General features: G+C 42.7%; 1 protein-coding gene across 5 annotated transcripts in view; it reads right to left on the bottom strand.

The window, feature by feature from the left end:
* dot1l (DOT1-like histone H3K79 methyltransferase) overlaps nucleotides 1-14,963 on the bottom strand; it is a 98,726-nt gene extending 83,763 nt beyond the window's left edge. For all 5 annotated transcript variants that reach the window (XM_086004666.1, XM_086004662.1, XM_086004664.1 and 2 more), the window contains exon 1: nucleotides 14,638-14,963. In XM_086004666.1, coding sequence (XP_085860792.1) covers nucleotides 14,638-14,718 — 81 coding nt within the window. In that variant the 5' untranslated portion in view covers nucleotides 14,719-14,963. The remainder of the gene's footprint in view (nucleotides 1-14,637) is intronic.
* Between the last annotated feature and the right edge of the window lie 1,747 nt (nucleotides 14,964-16,710).

The raw sequence follows: 16,710 nt of genomic DNA, 5'->3' as shown, positions 1-16,710 counted from the left end.
CTAGACATTCACACATTTTGTAGCTCCAAAGAATCAGATGTCATGGGTGCCAGAATCCAATTTTCCATAACTAACCCAGGTCTCAAACACATTTGAAGTATCTACAATATTATTCAACTCATTTCAGTGGTTCTTAGAAGTGAATTCTTCCAATTTTATGGAAGAATCAGACAGACTCCAAAGCACAGCACTAACTTTCACTACCACATTGAGTAGTTTGGGGAGAGCTACAACTGGACTCAAATAATTTAGGCAGTATCATTGAACTCTTTTAGCTCTTCCTTACCTTCAAAGTCCCAAAATTGCTTAAAATGTAACTGAGAGACATGCAACTGGCATTGTACAGTGATTAATTTTATTAAAATAGAAATTTAAGTAACAAAATTCCTCAAATGCCCATCAAAAGAGAAAGCAATATGAAGACTCAAAAATGGTCCAAATGCATGGAGGGGGGAAAAAAACTATTACTAATTTTCAAACCACATTGTAACATCAAGATTACTGGAGTTTGTGCTTGTTCCAAATATCACGCTGTGTGATCATTTTGCCTGCTCTTGCAATTTTTCTATTACGGCTAGTCTCCAAAAAAAAATTGTCAGTCTGGGGTATGGTTCCAAAGGTGCCAAAAGCCTCATCATGCCTTAGATGTAAATTCAGGCAGTGTTGTTGCATATTTCAGTAAGTGAGAGAAATTTGTGTACTATGTCCACTTGAAGTTAATACCTCTCGTATTAACCAAGAGGTAGCAGCCTCGCCTCTGAGTCAGAAGGTTATGGGTTCAAGTCCCACTCCAGAGACTGGAGCACAAAGAAATCTAGGCCGACACTTCGGTGCAGTGCTGAGGGAGTGCTGCACTGTCAGAGGTGCCGTCTTTCGAATGAGACGTTAAACCGAGGCCACGTCTTCCCTCTCAGGTGGACGTAAAAGATCCCATGGCACTATTCTGAAGAGGAGCCAGGGGAGTTATCCCTTGTGTCCTGGCCAATATTTATCTCTCAATCAACGCAACAAAAACAGATTATCTGGTCATTATCACATTGCTGTTTGGGGGAGCTTGCTGTGCGCAAATTGGCTGCTGCATTTCCTACATTACAACAGTGACTACAGTTCAGAAAGTGCTTCATTTGTTATAAAATGCTTTGGGACGTCCAGTGGTCATGAAAGGCACTATATAAATGCAAGTCTTTTTTTTCCCCTTTTAATACAGTTATAGATCTCATCTTTCCAAACTTAGCATTTGCCTGGTGACTATTCAAATTCTTCAGAGATTGCTGAGCAAACAAAGGGAATGAAGCAAACTTTCAAAATATTTGACAGTGCCATATGAAATACTGTTAAAGATTAATGCTCATGCTAAAGGTAAAATGATGAGGATAGCTGAAGCATAGAAAGTAGAGTAGGAGTAAGTCAGCATTTCTTAGATCGGCAGGAATTAGTTTGCACTGTATCTCCGGGCACCAATTTTGGAATCCTTCTCATTCTGCTACGATTAAAATGCTTTGGACAAGGGCAAAGACAGAATAGCAAACTTTTCAGACAATATTAAAATTAGGGGGCAAAATAAATTGAGAATTAATGAAGGACCAGGATTAAGTTAATAAACTGGGGGACAGGATGCCAATGGGAGTGAGCGAGGACCAGGAGTGAGTGAGGGCCAGGAGTGAGTGAGGACCAGGAGTGAGTGTAGGATGGAATGGAAAGAGCAAAACTCTCCACGAATTGGAAGTTGTGTAGGATGCGAGTTGGGAAGACCACTGAAGTTGTTGAAGTCTCTCTTGGAGGGGACAAAAGACGTGGCTCTCTGCAGCAGTGAAGTATTAGATTTCACACATTTATATTAGATTTATATGCACTGCATATTTTGAAACTATTTCCCAGCATATTAACCAAATAGCACCAGTGATACCAGAGAAACATCAGTAGGGACAGACTAAGATGCTAAAGTATACACATAGGTCTCATGATATCAGAAAATCAACAGACAAAATATAAACTAAATTTTTTTTGGGGGGGGGGGGGTGGGAGGGAGAGGAGATGGAGAAATAGAGCAAACAGATCATTAGTTGGCAGAGAGAGATTTTAAAAAAGTCAACGATCAACAAGTTAACAAAACTCTTATTCATGGGAGTTTACTTGTAAAAATAAATTAAATGAAACATACTTTCCACGATTTACAAAGTAATGCACTGACTATTCTTCCAGTGTCACCATTTCAGATTTGAGCAAAACCTACATATCTACTGATCTGCTACCTGGGTCAGTTTTATGGACAAAGCCTTCTTGCACGGAAGGCAGTATAACTAAGATTACATTTTAAATCAGCATTCGGTTGAGTGGTGAACTTGAAATCCACCACTTGAACATTATCCTTTATTTCCGTACTGTGGAAAAAGTGGGACCACCACAATAGCCACAATCATCCTAATTAAAATAATTTTAAAAATTACACAGTTCCGAGGTGTTTCATGAACCTTCCAAATTCAAGTGTAACTTATGAAATCTATTTGGTTAAAGCACAACAAACCACAAATTAAATTCTTTAAATTTCAAAATTCCTTTTCCAAAGAGCCAATCTATTTTTTTCTAAATCCAAATCAACTTTTCGGACATACTAAACATGTAGGTGGAGAAAACAAATTCTACCATGGGCAAAATACTTTTAGGGCCTAATAAGATGAACCAATGCACAGTATTTTGATACTACCGCATGTTATTTTTACGACTATGTTCATTCAAGAGCCTGATAATCTTGTAACCATGACAGGTGAACAGAACAGCATGACCCATTTTTTTTTTTTTTTTTAATGTTGACTCACATTACCTACTGTCCTACAGTATATATCTTAAGCCTTCAGCTAGGTTTCTCAACTTAAGCAAACCGCCTTTTCTATGGTTTCGCATTGTGTACATAGAGTATGCAGACTAACCCACTAACTCTACAGCGCCCAACACGTGGATCATGAGATGCAGGTCACTATTCCTTGAGTGCAATTCTTTGACCTTTTAATGTGATTAATGGTGGTGCCGCTCACTAAGCAGGCAGCAGTCACATACACTGCACGCATCAAGCCGAGAAACTTTCAGGGGTGGAGTTTTGAAGGGAGTAACCACTTAGCGAGGAGGGGAGTTATTTCCAACCATAACTGAAATGACACTGGCATTGGCGAAAGATGGAGAAGCAGCGGCAGCACCAAGAAAACAGTGACGTTAAGATCTGCGACAGAGTGGCAAGAGAAACCTAGTGATTTTGCTTCGATCAAGGAAAACAATTTTAGCTCCAGAAATATGTGATTGCTGATTAAGGATAGCAAAGGTTCCAGCTTAAAAGTGCCGAAACTTCAAGAGCCATTTAACTGAATCTCTTTTGGAAGTGGTGAATTAAGTGAAATCTGATGTAGAAAATACGTAATACAAAGTAAATTGCACATGTTTGAGGTAAAAGTGACGACAGACAACAAATGGGGCGAAATCATGCAAGGCTTTTTAACTGTTGCTGATAATCTCTCCTGTGTGGAATTCGAGGCTCCTTTGTGCAACCAAGTTTTTTTAATTTTTATTTTGGTTGTGTTGAATTCTGAAAGGTTGTGCCATAAGTGTCCAAGTATCAACAACACGACCCTTCATTTGATTTGTGCGTCAGCCGTGGTTCAGTTGATAACACCCTCCGTTCAGTCAGAAAGTTATGAGCACAAAAATCTAGGCTGGCACTCCGGTGCACTACCGAGTGAGCCATCTTTCGGATGAGACGTTAAACCGAGGTCCCATCTGCTCTCTCAGATGGACGTGAAAGATCCTATGGCACTATTTCTTAGAAGAGCAGGGGAGTTAACCCCAGTGTCCTGGCCAATTATTATCCCTCAATCAACATCACTAAAAAAAAATCTGGTCATAATCACATTGCTGTTTGTGGGAGCTTGCTGTGCGCAAATTAGCTGCTGCATTTCCTACATTACAACAGCGACGACACTTCAAAACATACTTTGTTGGCTGTAAAGCACTTTGGGAGGTCCGGTGGTCACGACAGGCGCTATATAAATGCAAGTTGTGTGTTCAAATCTGGTTTCTGCCTTCCAACATATAAAACTGTAGTACAGATATGTTCCAACGGCTGCTCGCATTTCAGAACTGCTGCACTCTTGCACAAGTATAAACCAGATTTCAACAGTTCTGAAGCTCCGATACTGCCCCCTCTGGCCATACTTTCACTGCTCTCACTGATGTTCTCCCTCTTTTGATGAGCGGTTTGTATGCCGGGGCTAGAAACAGGGAGAGGTGGTCAGACTTCCCAAGGTTGTGGCAGGGAATGGCCTTATAAGCGTCTACAATGCTTATTGTAGACTTCAATAACCGGGGACTTCAATCACATAAACCTAAAAACTGTACTACCGAAATTCCACCAGAATGTCTCCTGCCCCACAAGAGGGGAGAACACACTGGATCAAGTCTACACGAGCATTGTAGACGCTTATAAGGCCATTCCCTGCCCCCACCTTGGGAAGTCTGACCACCTCTCCCTGTTTCTAGCCCCGGCATACAAACTGCTCATCAAAAGAGGGAGAACATCAGTGAGAGCAGTGAAAGTATGGTCAGAGGGGGCAGTATCGGAGCTTCAGGACTGTTTCGAACGCACTGACTGGGGCATGTTTGCCCATAATGACATCGAGGAATACGCATCCACAGTGCTATTCTACATCAACAGCTGCGTCGAGGTCGTCACTACCCATAAAAATATCAGGACATAGCCCAACCAGAAACCCTGGATGAGCGGAGAGGTCCGCTCACTGTTGAAAGCACGCGACGCAGCATTTAAATCTGGCGACGCGGCGGCATACAGTGCAGCTAGGACCAACCTAAAAAAGGGTATCAGGATTGCCAAAAGGAAACAGACACTGCGGATAGAGGATCACTTCCGCAACAACTCGGGCCCCCGGCGCATGTGGCAAGGCATCCAGTCCATCACTGACTACAAGGGCAAAAACACCAGTCCCCCGGTTAGTGATGCCTCCCTTCCGGAGGAGCTTAACAACTTCTACGCTCGCTTCGACAGGGACAACATGGAGCCGGCTACCAAAGCCTTGCCACCCCCGGAAGACCAGGTGCTCACTCTGTCCACCTCCGACGTAAGGGGTGTTCTACGCGGAGTGAACACACGTAAGGCTGCTGGACCGGATAGCATCCCTGGACGGGTACTCAAGGAATGTACTGATCAGCTGGCTGATGTCTTCACCGCCATCTTCAATCTGTCATTGGCCCAGGCAGTAGTCCCTACATGCTTCAAGACCGCTACCATTATTCCTGTGCCAAAACAAACGGCTGTGACGTGCCTGAACGACTATCGACCTGTCGCACTCACACCCATCATAATGAAGTGTTGCGAGAGACTGGTCTTAGCCCACATCAAAGCCAGTGTTCCTGCCTCCCTTGACCAACACCAGTTTGCCTATCGTGCAAACAGATCAACGGAGGATGCAATCACAACTGCTCTACACTCGGCACTGAATCACCTAGATGGTAAGGAGACCTACATCAGAATGCTGTTTATAGACTACAGCGCAGCATTCAACACTATCGTCCCCAACAAGCTGGCCACCAAACTCCAAACTCTTGGCCTGAACACTTCCCTCTGCAACTGGACCCTGGACTTCCTAACAAACAGACCCCAGTCTGTCAAATTAGGTAACCACACCTCCCCCCCCGACCCTGAACACGGGGGCCCCACAAGGATGTGTGCTGAGCCCCCTCCTCTACTCCCTCTTCACCCACGACTGTGTGGCTGTTAATGGTTCCAACACCATCATCAAGTTCGCGGATGACACCACGGTAGTAGGCCAGATCACCAACAACGATGAGTCAGCCTACACGGAGGAGGTCCAGCATCTCGTGAAGTGGTGTGCCGATAACAACCTGGCCCTTAACACCAAGAAAACAAAAGAAATCATTGTGGACTTCAGGAAGTCCAAAGGCGGAAGTCACACCCCCATCCACATCAATGGGGCTGTAGTGGAAAGGGTGGACAGCTTTAAGTTCCTCGGAGTCCACATCACGGAAGACCTCTCCTGGTCCCTCAATACCTCCTCTCTGGTGAAGAAGGCCCAGCAGCGCCTATATTTCTTAAGGAGGCTGAAGGGATGTAATCTGTCACCCCTGATCCTCTCTAACTTTTACCGCTGCACTATAGAGAGCATCCTGACAAACTATCACAGTATGGTATGGCAGCTGTAGCTACTACGACCGGAAAGCCCTGCAGCAGCTAGTCAAAACTGCCCAACACATTACCGGCACCCGGCTACTGACCATAGAGCACATATACCAGAAACGCTGTCTACGGAGGTCACGGTCGATCATCAAAGACCCTACCCACCCCAGCCACAGTCTGTTCGCCCTCCTACCATCTGGAAGACGCTACAGATGCATTCGCACCCGTACGACCAGATTTAGGAACAGCTTCTTTCCCAGGGCTGTCATCCTACTGAACTCCACAAATACTCTAAAGCCTGCACATCTGCCAATGCACTTTATTATGGTTATGTTTATGTTAATGTATTACAAGCCAAATGTATGTTGAATGTTTAAATGTCTTAATCCTAATGTACACTCTCGGGAGCCGCAAGCCTATATTTCGTTGTACTGCACTTGTGCACTAACAATGACAATAAAAGTTGATTTGATTTGAGATTTCCATCAAAGTAATATCATACTGATTTGTATGCCAAACTGCACCTTATACTATACAAGCATATTTCTGTTGCAGTTACAATGAAAATATTAGAACAAATTAATATCACTGTTAGTGGTACTGTTTCATTGTTTCAGAATTTTTTGAAAATCTGTTTCTCCTTGGTTGCTGGAATTAAAGTACAACATATTTTGGAAACCGATAATCTTTAATAAGTGACTGGAATTTTGTCATAACTCAGTTCAAGAGAGTGTCAAATCGACACTGAAAATGTCCTTAAGAGCATTTTGCAATTTAGGATAGTTTTACCATAATATTGCATTATGGACTGCAAGTCAATGCAATCCTGAATAATGCAGATGACCCAACAAAAACATTCAAGCCATTTGACATTACAGATTGGGACTTGGAAGAGTAAGTCAGCTCTTTGAAGCTTGAACATAAAAGGGCTTGGAACACTTGTGCCAGATTTGCAGTTCGCATGTTTTGAAAGACTCCCCATATCCATTCTTTCACCAAGACTGCCTTCTTCCATCTGCCCAACACTTCCTTATTGCCATTGAGACTCAATCTTGCCTTTATAACTTCAAATTTTAGCTATAACTTATTTTAAAATGCTAGTGCTCGCATTCAAACCAGTTTAAAACATTACACTTTGATTACCACAGTCCTCGCTAGACTTTACTGATCCTGTTCCCCCACAAACCAATCCTCACATTTAAGCGTCTCTAGTCCTTCCTACCCTACCTCAGTGATCTTTTTCAGTGTCAGCTGTGGCTCAGTGGGTAGCACACTCGCCTCCGAGTCAGAAATTTGTGTCCCTCTTCAAGGACTTCAGCATATAAATCTAGGCTGACACTCAGTGCAGCACTGCACTCGTCAGAGGTGCCATCTTTTGGATGAGACATTAAACTGATGCCCGTCTGCTCTCAGATCCCATGGCACTATTTCGAAGAAGAGCAGGAGTTATCCCCGGTGTCCTGGCCAATATTTATCCCTCAATCAACATCACAAAAACAGTTTGCCTGGTCATTATCACATTGCTGTGGGAGCTTGCTGTGCGCAAATTGGCTGCCATGTTTCCCACATTACAACAGTGACGACACTCCAAAAGTACTTCATTGGTTGTAAAGTGCTATGAGACATCCGGTGGTCGTTCAAGGCGCTATGTAAATGCAAGTCTTTCTTTTTGTATCCCTGCTCACACTTTACCATCCAACAGTGGTCTAACTCCCTGTTCCTCATTTCCTTCACTGGCAGCCACTCTTTTAGCCATGTTGTCCTTGCCTTCTGGAACGTCCTCCCAAAATCCTTTTGCCTCACCTCCATTCCTGCGCAAGACTTGCCATTTCAACTCCGCCCCTTAAATCCATTTTAATCTAGTCTCCTTCACATTCCCATGTTCATTTATCTCATCTGTAAAGCTCTCTGGGATGCCCTTTGTTCTACAAATTACATCTTCTCTCAAATTCTAATAATGGCACTTGAGTAATAACAGAAACCCACTCCCTACACTAATTCTGTACAAATGACTAATGTCCTGTTTATGAAGTCATCAATTACAGCAGCATGGTTAAGTTAGAAGAAACTGCACTGCTTCTCTAGCGGGTCTAACACCTAAAGTGAGGAGGAATATCTGCAGCAACAATGTTAATCATTTCCAACATCTTATCTGGGCATTAGATATTTGAATTCTCATTTACCAATACAGGTCAATTTGCTTGTACAGACTTCCCAATACTAAATGAGGAATCCATTGCATTCACAAATAAAGATGTTAAATATGATGTAAAAGCAGCTACATGATACAAAACTGCACACAGATCTTTTTCTTTTGTCCAGCTACTGTGAAATCCATCTAAACAATAAACAGGGCAGTTTCCAAAGCAACGAAAGCCTCGAGCAATATTGAGGAACAGTTTCTTGAAATAGTTTTGTTGTATAAATAGGCCATAAGTTACCACACTCCTGCTTTAAATTTGTAAGTAGGCAGTGCACCACATATGGGAATTCGACCACGCATGTTCCCACTTTCACTCAACTCCTAAATTACATCGAATTACATAGAATATACAGCACAGCAAGAGGCCATTTGGCCCAACTAGTCCATGCCGGCGTTTATGCTCCACTCGAGCCTCCTCCCATCCTTCCTCATCTAACGCTCAGGATAACCCTCTATTCTCTACTCCCTCAAATGCTTATCGAGCTTCCCCTTGTTCACCTCACCCACTCCCTGTTCCACATTCTCACCACTCTGGCTAAGAATTTCCTTCTGAATTTCCCATTTAATTTCTTGGTGACTATCTTATATTGATGGCCTCTAGTTATGCTCTCCCCCACAAGTGGAAACTCTCAGTGTCTACTCTATCAAAATCTTTCATCATTTTAAACACGTCTATTAGGTCACCCTTCACCTTTCAAGAGAAAAGAGACCCAGCCTGTTTATTCTTTCCTGATAACAGAAATGCAAGGTTGTACCCATCATCTTTGTAAATCGTTTTTGCACCCTCTCCAGTGCCTCTATATCCTTTTTATAATATGGCAACTAGAACTGTACAGTACGCCATGTTTCAATACAAATTTAGCATAACTTCTCTACTTTTCAATTCTATCCTTCTAGAAATAAACCCTAGTGCTTGGTTTGCTTTAGTTATGGCCTTATTAACCTGCGTTGCAGCTTTTAGTGATTTGTACTCCCAGATCCCTTTGCTCCTCTACCCCATTTAATTACTTATTTTCCAAGTAATATGCGACCTCATTTATTTATTTATTTTTTTAAACCAAAAGGTAATTCCTCACACTTATCCAAGTTGAAATTGATTTGCCAATTATATGTCCATTCTGCAAGTTTATTACTGTATTCTTGTAATTTGTAGCAGTCCTCCCAATTACACAAAAATATAAGAAATAGGAGCAGGAGTAGGCCGTATGGCCCCTCGAGCCTGCTCCGCCATTCCATAAGATCAGGGCTGAATTTCTACATCAACTCCACTTTCCCATTCTATCCCCATATCCCTTGATTCCCCTAGAGTCCCAAAGTCTATCGATCTTTGTCTTTAATATACTCAATGACTGAGCATCCACAGCCCTCTGGGGTAGAGAATTCCAAAGATTCACAACCCTGAGTGAAGAAATTGCTCCTCATCTCAGTCTTAAATGGCCAACCCTTTATTCTGAGACTATGCCCCCTAACTCTAGACTCTCCAGCCAGGGGAAACAGCTTCTCAGCATCTACCCTGTCAAGCCCTCTCAGAGTCTTGTATGTTTCAATGAGATCACCCCTCATTCTTCTAAACTCCAGAGAATATAGGCTCATTCTACTCAATCTCTCCTCATAGGACAGCCCTCTCATACCAGGAATCAATTTAGTGAACCTTAGTTGCACCCCTGCTAAGGCAAGTATATCCTTCCTTAGATAGGTGATTTAGAAATTGTGTTCTGATTCCAAAGTCTAAATCGTCAACATAAACTGCAAACAGTGGTTCCCAGCACTGATCCTTGTGGGACCCCACTTCCCACTCTGAAGAGCTTTACCCCTACTCTCTGCTTTCTGTCTTGCAGCCAGCTAGCTAGCGACTTGTTCCCTAACTCCACATGCTCTGACCTTATTCACTAGTCTATTATGTGGTACCTTATCGAAGGCCTTTTGGAAATCTAGATATATTACATCTACTGCATTACCCTTGTCTACTTTCTGTTACCTCTTCAAAGAATTCAATGATGTTGGTCAAGCAAGACTATCCCTTTTGAACTGAGTCACACTGATGGGGAGGGGGAAAAGAGGAAGATGCCATAGGCTGTACAAGGAACAAATTAAATGGCGATGTCATCACATTCCAGCTTATCAAAGATGATGTAGATAGACGGCTGGGTGCAGAAATGCAGGACCTTGAAATATCAAGGGGAAAAAAATGAAGGCATGTGTATCAGAAGTTAAATAAAAGTGTAAAAAAAACTCATTACTAGACAAAAGATTTTTTTTTAAGTTGAAGATTGCAGGACACATTCATGACAACAACCAGCTACTGTAGACTATGAAAGGTGCACACCAAATAAACGAGACAGTGTAAATAAATCAACAATGTAAAGGTAATAAGCAGTATTGATTTTTTTTTGAAGTGTAGATTAGCAGTCACTGAGGTAAAATCCAAATTTGCTTGCATGACATCTTAACTGATGAATTTGGAGTGGTTATTAACAGTTTTCTAAGATAGGTCTGCCTGATGGTTGATTGGGTAAAGACACAATTTGGTGTGCTATACAGACTAGAAGGTCCCAGTTCAATCCCCCTCTGTACCATGTCTGCTGATCTCAGCTAAACCAACAGTTACAAAATTCCAACTGGCCTCAGATCCCCAGGTCAAGGAGAGTGAAGAGAAAGGAGAAATTAAGCCAGGGTTTCCATTCCTTATTGCTATCTGGAAAGTGTATGAGTCGTTGGGCAGGAACAGGATTGGTGAGTCAGTTGTTAAACTCTCCGGCTAATAATATACCAAAACTCACTGTTTAGGTTCATACATGAAGACTGGCTACTTGTTCAAATACCCCTGAAACCAAAACATCAATAATGTGTCTTCAGGAGAAGAAAAAAAAATGAAAGTTTACAAAAATGTCTCCAATTCTGGCCTCCTGCGCATCCCCAATTTTCTTCACTCCTCCCATGGCGGCCGTGCCTTCAACTGCCTAGGCCCGAAGCTCTGGAATTCTCTCCCTAAACCTCTCGGCATCTCTACGTCTCTTCCTTTAAGATGCTTCTTAAAACCTACCTCTTTGACCAAGCTTTTGGTCACCTGCCCAAATATCTCCGTGTGGGGCTCGGTGTCAAATTTTGTTTGATAATTGCTCCTGCGAAGCACCTTGGGACATTTTATTACGTTAAAGGTGCTGTATAAATGCAAGTTACTATTGTTTGCATCTCTGCAAAAATGCTCTCCTGGCCGCCCTCCCACTTTGTGCTATATAATTGCAAATTGCTGATGCTGCATAAGAATTTTACACAGTCTAATTGGGAATATTAAAGGATTCTCTACCCTCCCAATAGTGACATTAAATATTAGATAAAGAGATTGTTATCGTTAGCAGCGAGACAGCATAATTATTTCCACTCGTGAAGTTATAATTCACTTGCGACTTTATAGCTCACACTTTTTCTGGCAAGCTGTGCTTGTGGCTATATTTATCATATTCACATCACTCCAGGCCACAAGAAAACTTACATGAACTTGTAATTTGGATAGCATAGAATTCAACATACATTAGAACATTGCTAAACACTGACAGTAACATTAATATCCTTTAACTGATTATTCTAAAAGCTGACCTTAAGTGGGAGATAAAAGTTATGGAACTTAAGCATGTACATTTTGTTTTTGTACAACAGCCCAGGTCCAATTTTAAGCACTCAGATCCTCATAAGCCAAAAGACAAAACCTCAATTACTCAATTTCAAAAATTCAAAATGAGTTCTTTTGAATCAAGAGTGCCCACGAGCCTATTTAGTTTTCTGTTCAAATGACTGACTAGGTACTAGCATCCCTTTCAATTTTTTTCCCCAAAAACACAATGTATAAATAGAACTCTTTGCAGTTACTAAAGCCTTTTCCACAAGTGAAATGAATTATGTATTTAACAGCTCCCCATGAAAAGTTCATTACAATACTTTAAGATATTATAGGCTACTTTTCCTCCTCAGTTTTGGTCGCCTTATCGGAGGAAGGATGTTCTTGCCATGGAAGGAGTGCAGCGAAGATTCACCAGGCTGATACCTGGGATGGCAGGAATGACGTATGAGGAGAGATTGGGTCGATGGGGCTTGTACTCGCTGGAGTTTAGAAGAGCGAGAGGGGATCTCATCGAAACTTATAAAATTCTAACAGGACTAGACAGACTAGATGCTGGAAGGATGTTCCCGATGGTCAGGGAGTCCAGAACCAGGGGTCACAGTCTAAGGATAAGGGGTAAGCCATTTAGGACAGAGATGGAGAGGAATTTCTTCACCCAGAGAGGGGTGAACCTGTGGAATTCTCTACCACAGAAGGCAGTAGAGGCCAATTCATTAAATATATTCAAGGAGTTAGATATATTTCTTAAGGCTAAAGGGATCAAGGGATATGGAGAGAAGGCAGGAACAGGGTACTGAATTTGGATGATCAGCCATGATCTTATTGAATGGCAGAGCAGGCTCAAGGGGCCGAATGGGCTACTCCTGCTCCTAGTTTCTATGTTAAAACTCATCCTAATATCCTGTAGTAAGTTGTACGACGACTCCATAGTTTGGAACATTTGGTTTTAAACGACCACAAAAAAACTTGCATTTATATAGCGCCGTTCCACAACCACCAGATGTCTCAAAGCGCTTTACAGCCAACGAAGTACATTTTGAAGCGTAGGCATTGTTGTAATGTAGGAAATGCGGCAAACAATTTGCGCACAGCAAGCTCCCACAAACAGCAATGTAATGATGACCGGATAATCTGTTTTGCCACATTTCCTCCAGTGACAATGCAGATGAATGTGCACATTTTCTACATCACGTGTAGAAAAAAACTTAATACACAAATTATCGCCATAACATTGGCGAGTGTAACTCATAACCGAATCATAGATTGTTACAGTACAGACGTTTCTGAATTTCTCATCGAAAACATAATGTTACAAACATATTAGTCAATAAGCTTGTAACATTATGTGGCATTTCTGGTAACAAGACATGCAGATAAGGCAACACTCAACCTTTTCAGGGAAGAACCCTGTATTTTCCCTTAGCTAATCTATCACGGTATCGTTTTGAGCTAACAGCTGTTTATTGCTGACCTGCCAAAATGAGTCTTCCCCTCCCACAGCCCAGAGGAACGTCAGCACGGAGCCGTGCACTATCAAACCATAACAACGCATGGTCATTATACCAGAGACACACTGGCAACCTTCACGCCTAGCCTGGCATCGCCTGACTGGCGAAATACTGCCAATGTTACATATATTTTTTAATTCAAAAGTATATCTACTTCTAGGTCCCAGAAGACATGCGCGGGTGTGTGTGTATACACTATAATAACTAGTCGTTGCAGAAACACGTCCATAAAAAGCAGTGGCTCCTCATGAATTCCAGTCATTCCGAAGTCAAAACAGACAAGCTACACAGTCATTTTCCACGGTAACATGCTTCTCTCGTGATTCCAGTGCAACGCAAACCCCAAGCAAAAAAAAAATCAAAGATATAGCGACAGGGGAAATTCAGCACGTGGAACTGAGATAAACTGAAAGTAGACGTACCTCGAAAATACACTCCAACAAACCGTAGGTAGAACCGAGAAAATTTGCACACATTTATTTATTTAGGCCTCAAACAACCTCCCTATCTCTGAAACTGGCCAGCAAAACAGGACCAACTCACATCACACACAGGCGGTTCAAGTCAGACACACAGGGCGGATAGGAAACCCGGGCAAATGCCAAGGACTAAAATCATTCTACAACACAATGGGGGTTTGCCCATTCAGTTTAAAATAATTCCCCGCAATTAACGACAACAGCCTTCCCGCCCCAGAACACAAGGAAAACTCGACCCCTTAAACCCGGATCAAGGCCGCTTCGACTCGAATGAATTCAGCCGACAATGAATGTAAGGGCTCAGACAAAGAGAATATCCCGTCCGCCGGCACCGGCTCAGGACGGTGCTGCTCCCTCCCTCACACACACACACACACACTAACAAATAAGCATTTTCTCCTCAAGATGTGTTAAAACATTTCCGCCGCGCATCGACAAGCTATTAATTTTTTTTAAATAAAATAAGTTTAGACAAAAGTATTTTTTTTAAAGGGAGGTTTCGCTGTCGGTGCTTCTTGGGCCCGAACGAATCCGCGCTCTCTCCGACTTCCCCGCCTGATTACCGCCCCGAGAGCCCGCGAATAACCTCCTTGTTGTTTCAGGTTGGGGTGTTTTTTTTTCCCTCCACTTACATAGACTGGTAACGGCCAGGGATACACAGCAGGCTCCGCACCCACTGGGCTTTTAAGACGCAGTTCGTGCTTCTCACCCATTTTCTTCCTGGTACTATCATGCTATGTCTTGACGGATTGAAAGGATTTGGTTGTAAAAAAAAAAGGAATTAAGAGTCGAAATGGAAAGGTGGGAGGAGATGGGGGGGTAAAAAAAAGGGGGCGTTGATTTTTTTTTCTTAATGTATGATGATGAGTGAGTCAAAAAAAAAAGTTCAAACGTAATTTGTCATCATATCCCTTTCGTGACTCCCTGTCGCCAGACCCCGAACCGCGGCCATCTTGGGTCGGCGTGAACTGAGCGACCGAGAGCGCTATACTGCAGACTAAACCAACTCTCAGACATGGGGGGGAACCATCGTCTCCTACTGCAATAATCTGAAATAACACATCTTTACCCAACTTTATTTCACAAAATTGACATGCCTGAACATGTAAAATCTTCCTGTTTCGCGCTCAATCCAAACAGTGTTTTATTTGATCAAGGAATACCTATTTCATGATCCGTTGTACAATCAACACTGCGGTGTATTGGGGATTATACCAAATCTGAGATATGGGGGTGTGTTTTGACACCCAAACAGAAAGCGTATATGCTAATGAGGCTTGAGCAGACTGCTCCAAGCACGTGATGTGGAGAGGCCAGGAGACAACTGAAGGGTGTGTTGCTGTGCTGGGCTCTGGAATGTGCAAAGGTTTCCTGCTGAGAGACCTGAGCTGCATATCACCTAAAACCATCTCATTTGCACCCCGCCCCCCCCCCCCCCAAAATTCACTGATCAGGCTTCAGAGTAAAACTTAAGAGTTGTAAACTATGCACACCATCAAACAGTTACCCATGCCAACCTCTCCAATTGAAGGTCATTTCCTACGAGTATAACAAAACCCACAATTCTCGACTGACACTAACTCAAAATGTGACCTACAATGGGGATTGAAGCAAAACATGCTGGCAACACACAGCAGGCCAGTAAACATCTGTGGAAAGAACATACATTTTCACATTTTGGATGCAGACCCTTCTTCAGAACTGATACAGTAAATGGGACTTTCTTAAGACCCTCAGCAGGACTCACACCAGCTCATGGCTGATGTGATTTCCCATTTTGTGGGTCTGACAAAGGGTCATAATGCCTGAACCGTTAACCATAGCTTCCTCTCTCCACAGTCTGACCTGCTGAGTGCTTCCAGCAATTTTCTCTTTTTATTTCATGATTTCCCAGGAGACCTTTTCAGAGAAGAATGAGCGGAATTTCCCAAGGAAGCCAGGGAACTCCCCATACATGCCCCTTGATGGGAATTTAAAGGGCCAGTGTAACAAGGGCAGATTTCTGGCATAAGTAAGCTCCGTCCTGAATTCCTGGTCCCACCAGGTAGAAATCTCACTTTTCATCCTCCCAAACCCCCAAAATTTTGGGATCATACATTGCAGTGGGCACATGGCTGTCATTGGTTCAAAGATGTGGAATCTGATTTTGGATGTCCCTGAGAGTCACCCCAGTGGGAATCCTGGCAGAAACTCTGTCACAGAGATGAAGGTGGGATTAGTGCGTTTAGTTCATCCATAAGGGATAACAATTGCACAAAAATCATCTTCAATCATTATTCTGTTAGTTGATGTGTTGTCAATCAAGGTTGAAAGAGTGATTGGAATATGTCAAATGTGGAGCTTCAAATTTGGGGCAAATCCCCATGGCAGGTGTCTCCTCAGCTTCCTATCTGAGGTTTACCAAATTCATGGCACCGGCATATGATTTGGAGCAGTCTGACATCAAGCATGTAGTTATGAATTGCTTCAAGCATCCTTTATTTCCCAATTGCATTGTTCAATGTCAGTAGAAAACTCTGCACCACGGGCCTTATGACCAGGAATGACCGCCAGGTTATAGTGGCTGATGGCTTCTGTGCTACAAGTGATCATGTCAAGGTGGATATTGCTGTTCATGAAACTTGGACTGGATTAATGTGACTGCCAAGAGAGTGGCCTCAATGGCAGATGATGTAACCAATGATTTTCTTGCCTCGGCAGCTGAA

This window comes from Somniosus microcephalus, chromosome 13 (genome assembly GCF_052327205.1).
Source record: "Somniosus microcephalus isolate GS21.2 chromosome 13, FLI_Smic_1.0, whole genome shotgun sequence".
NCBI lineage: Eukaryota > Metazoa > Chordata > Chondrichthyes > Squaliformes > Somniosidae > Somniosus > Somniosus microcephalus.
This window is presented reverse-complemented; position numbering and strand designations above follow the sequence as displayed.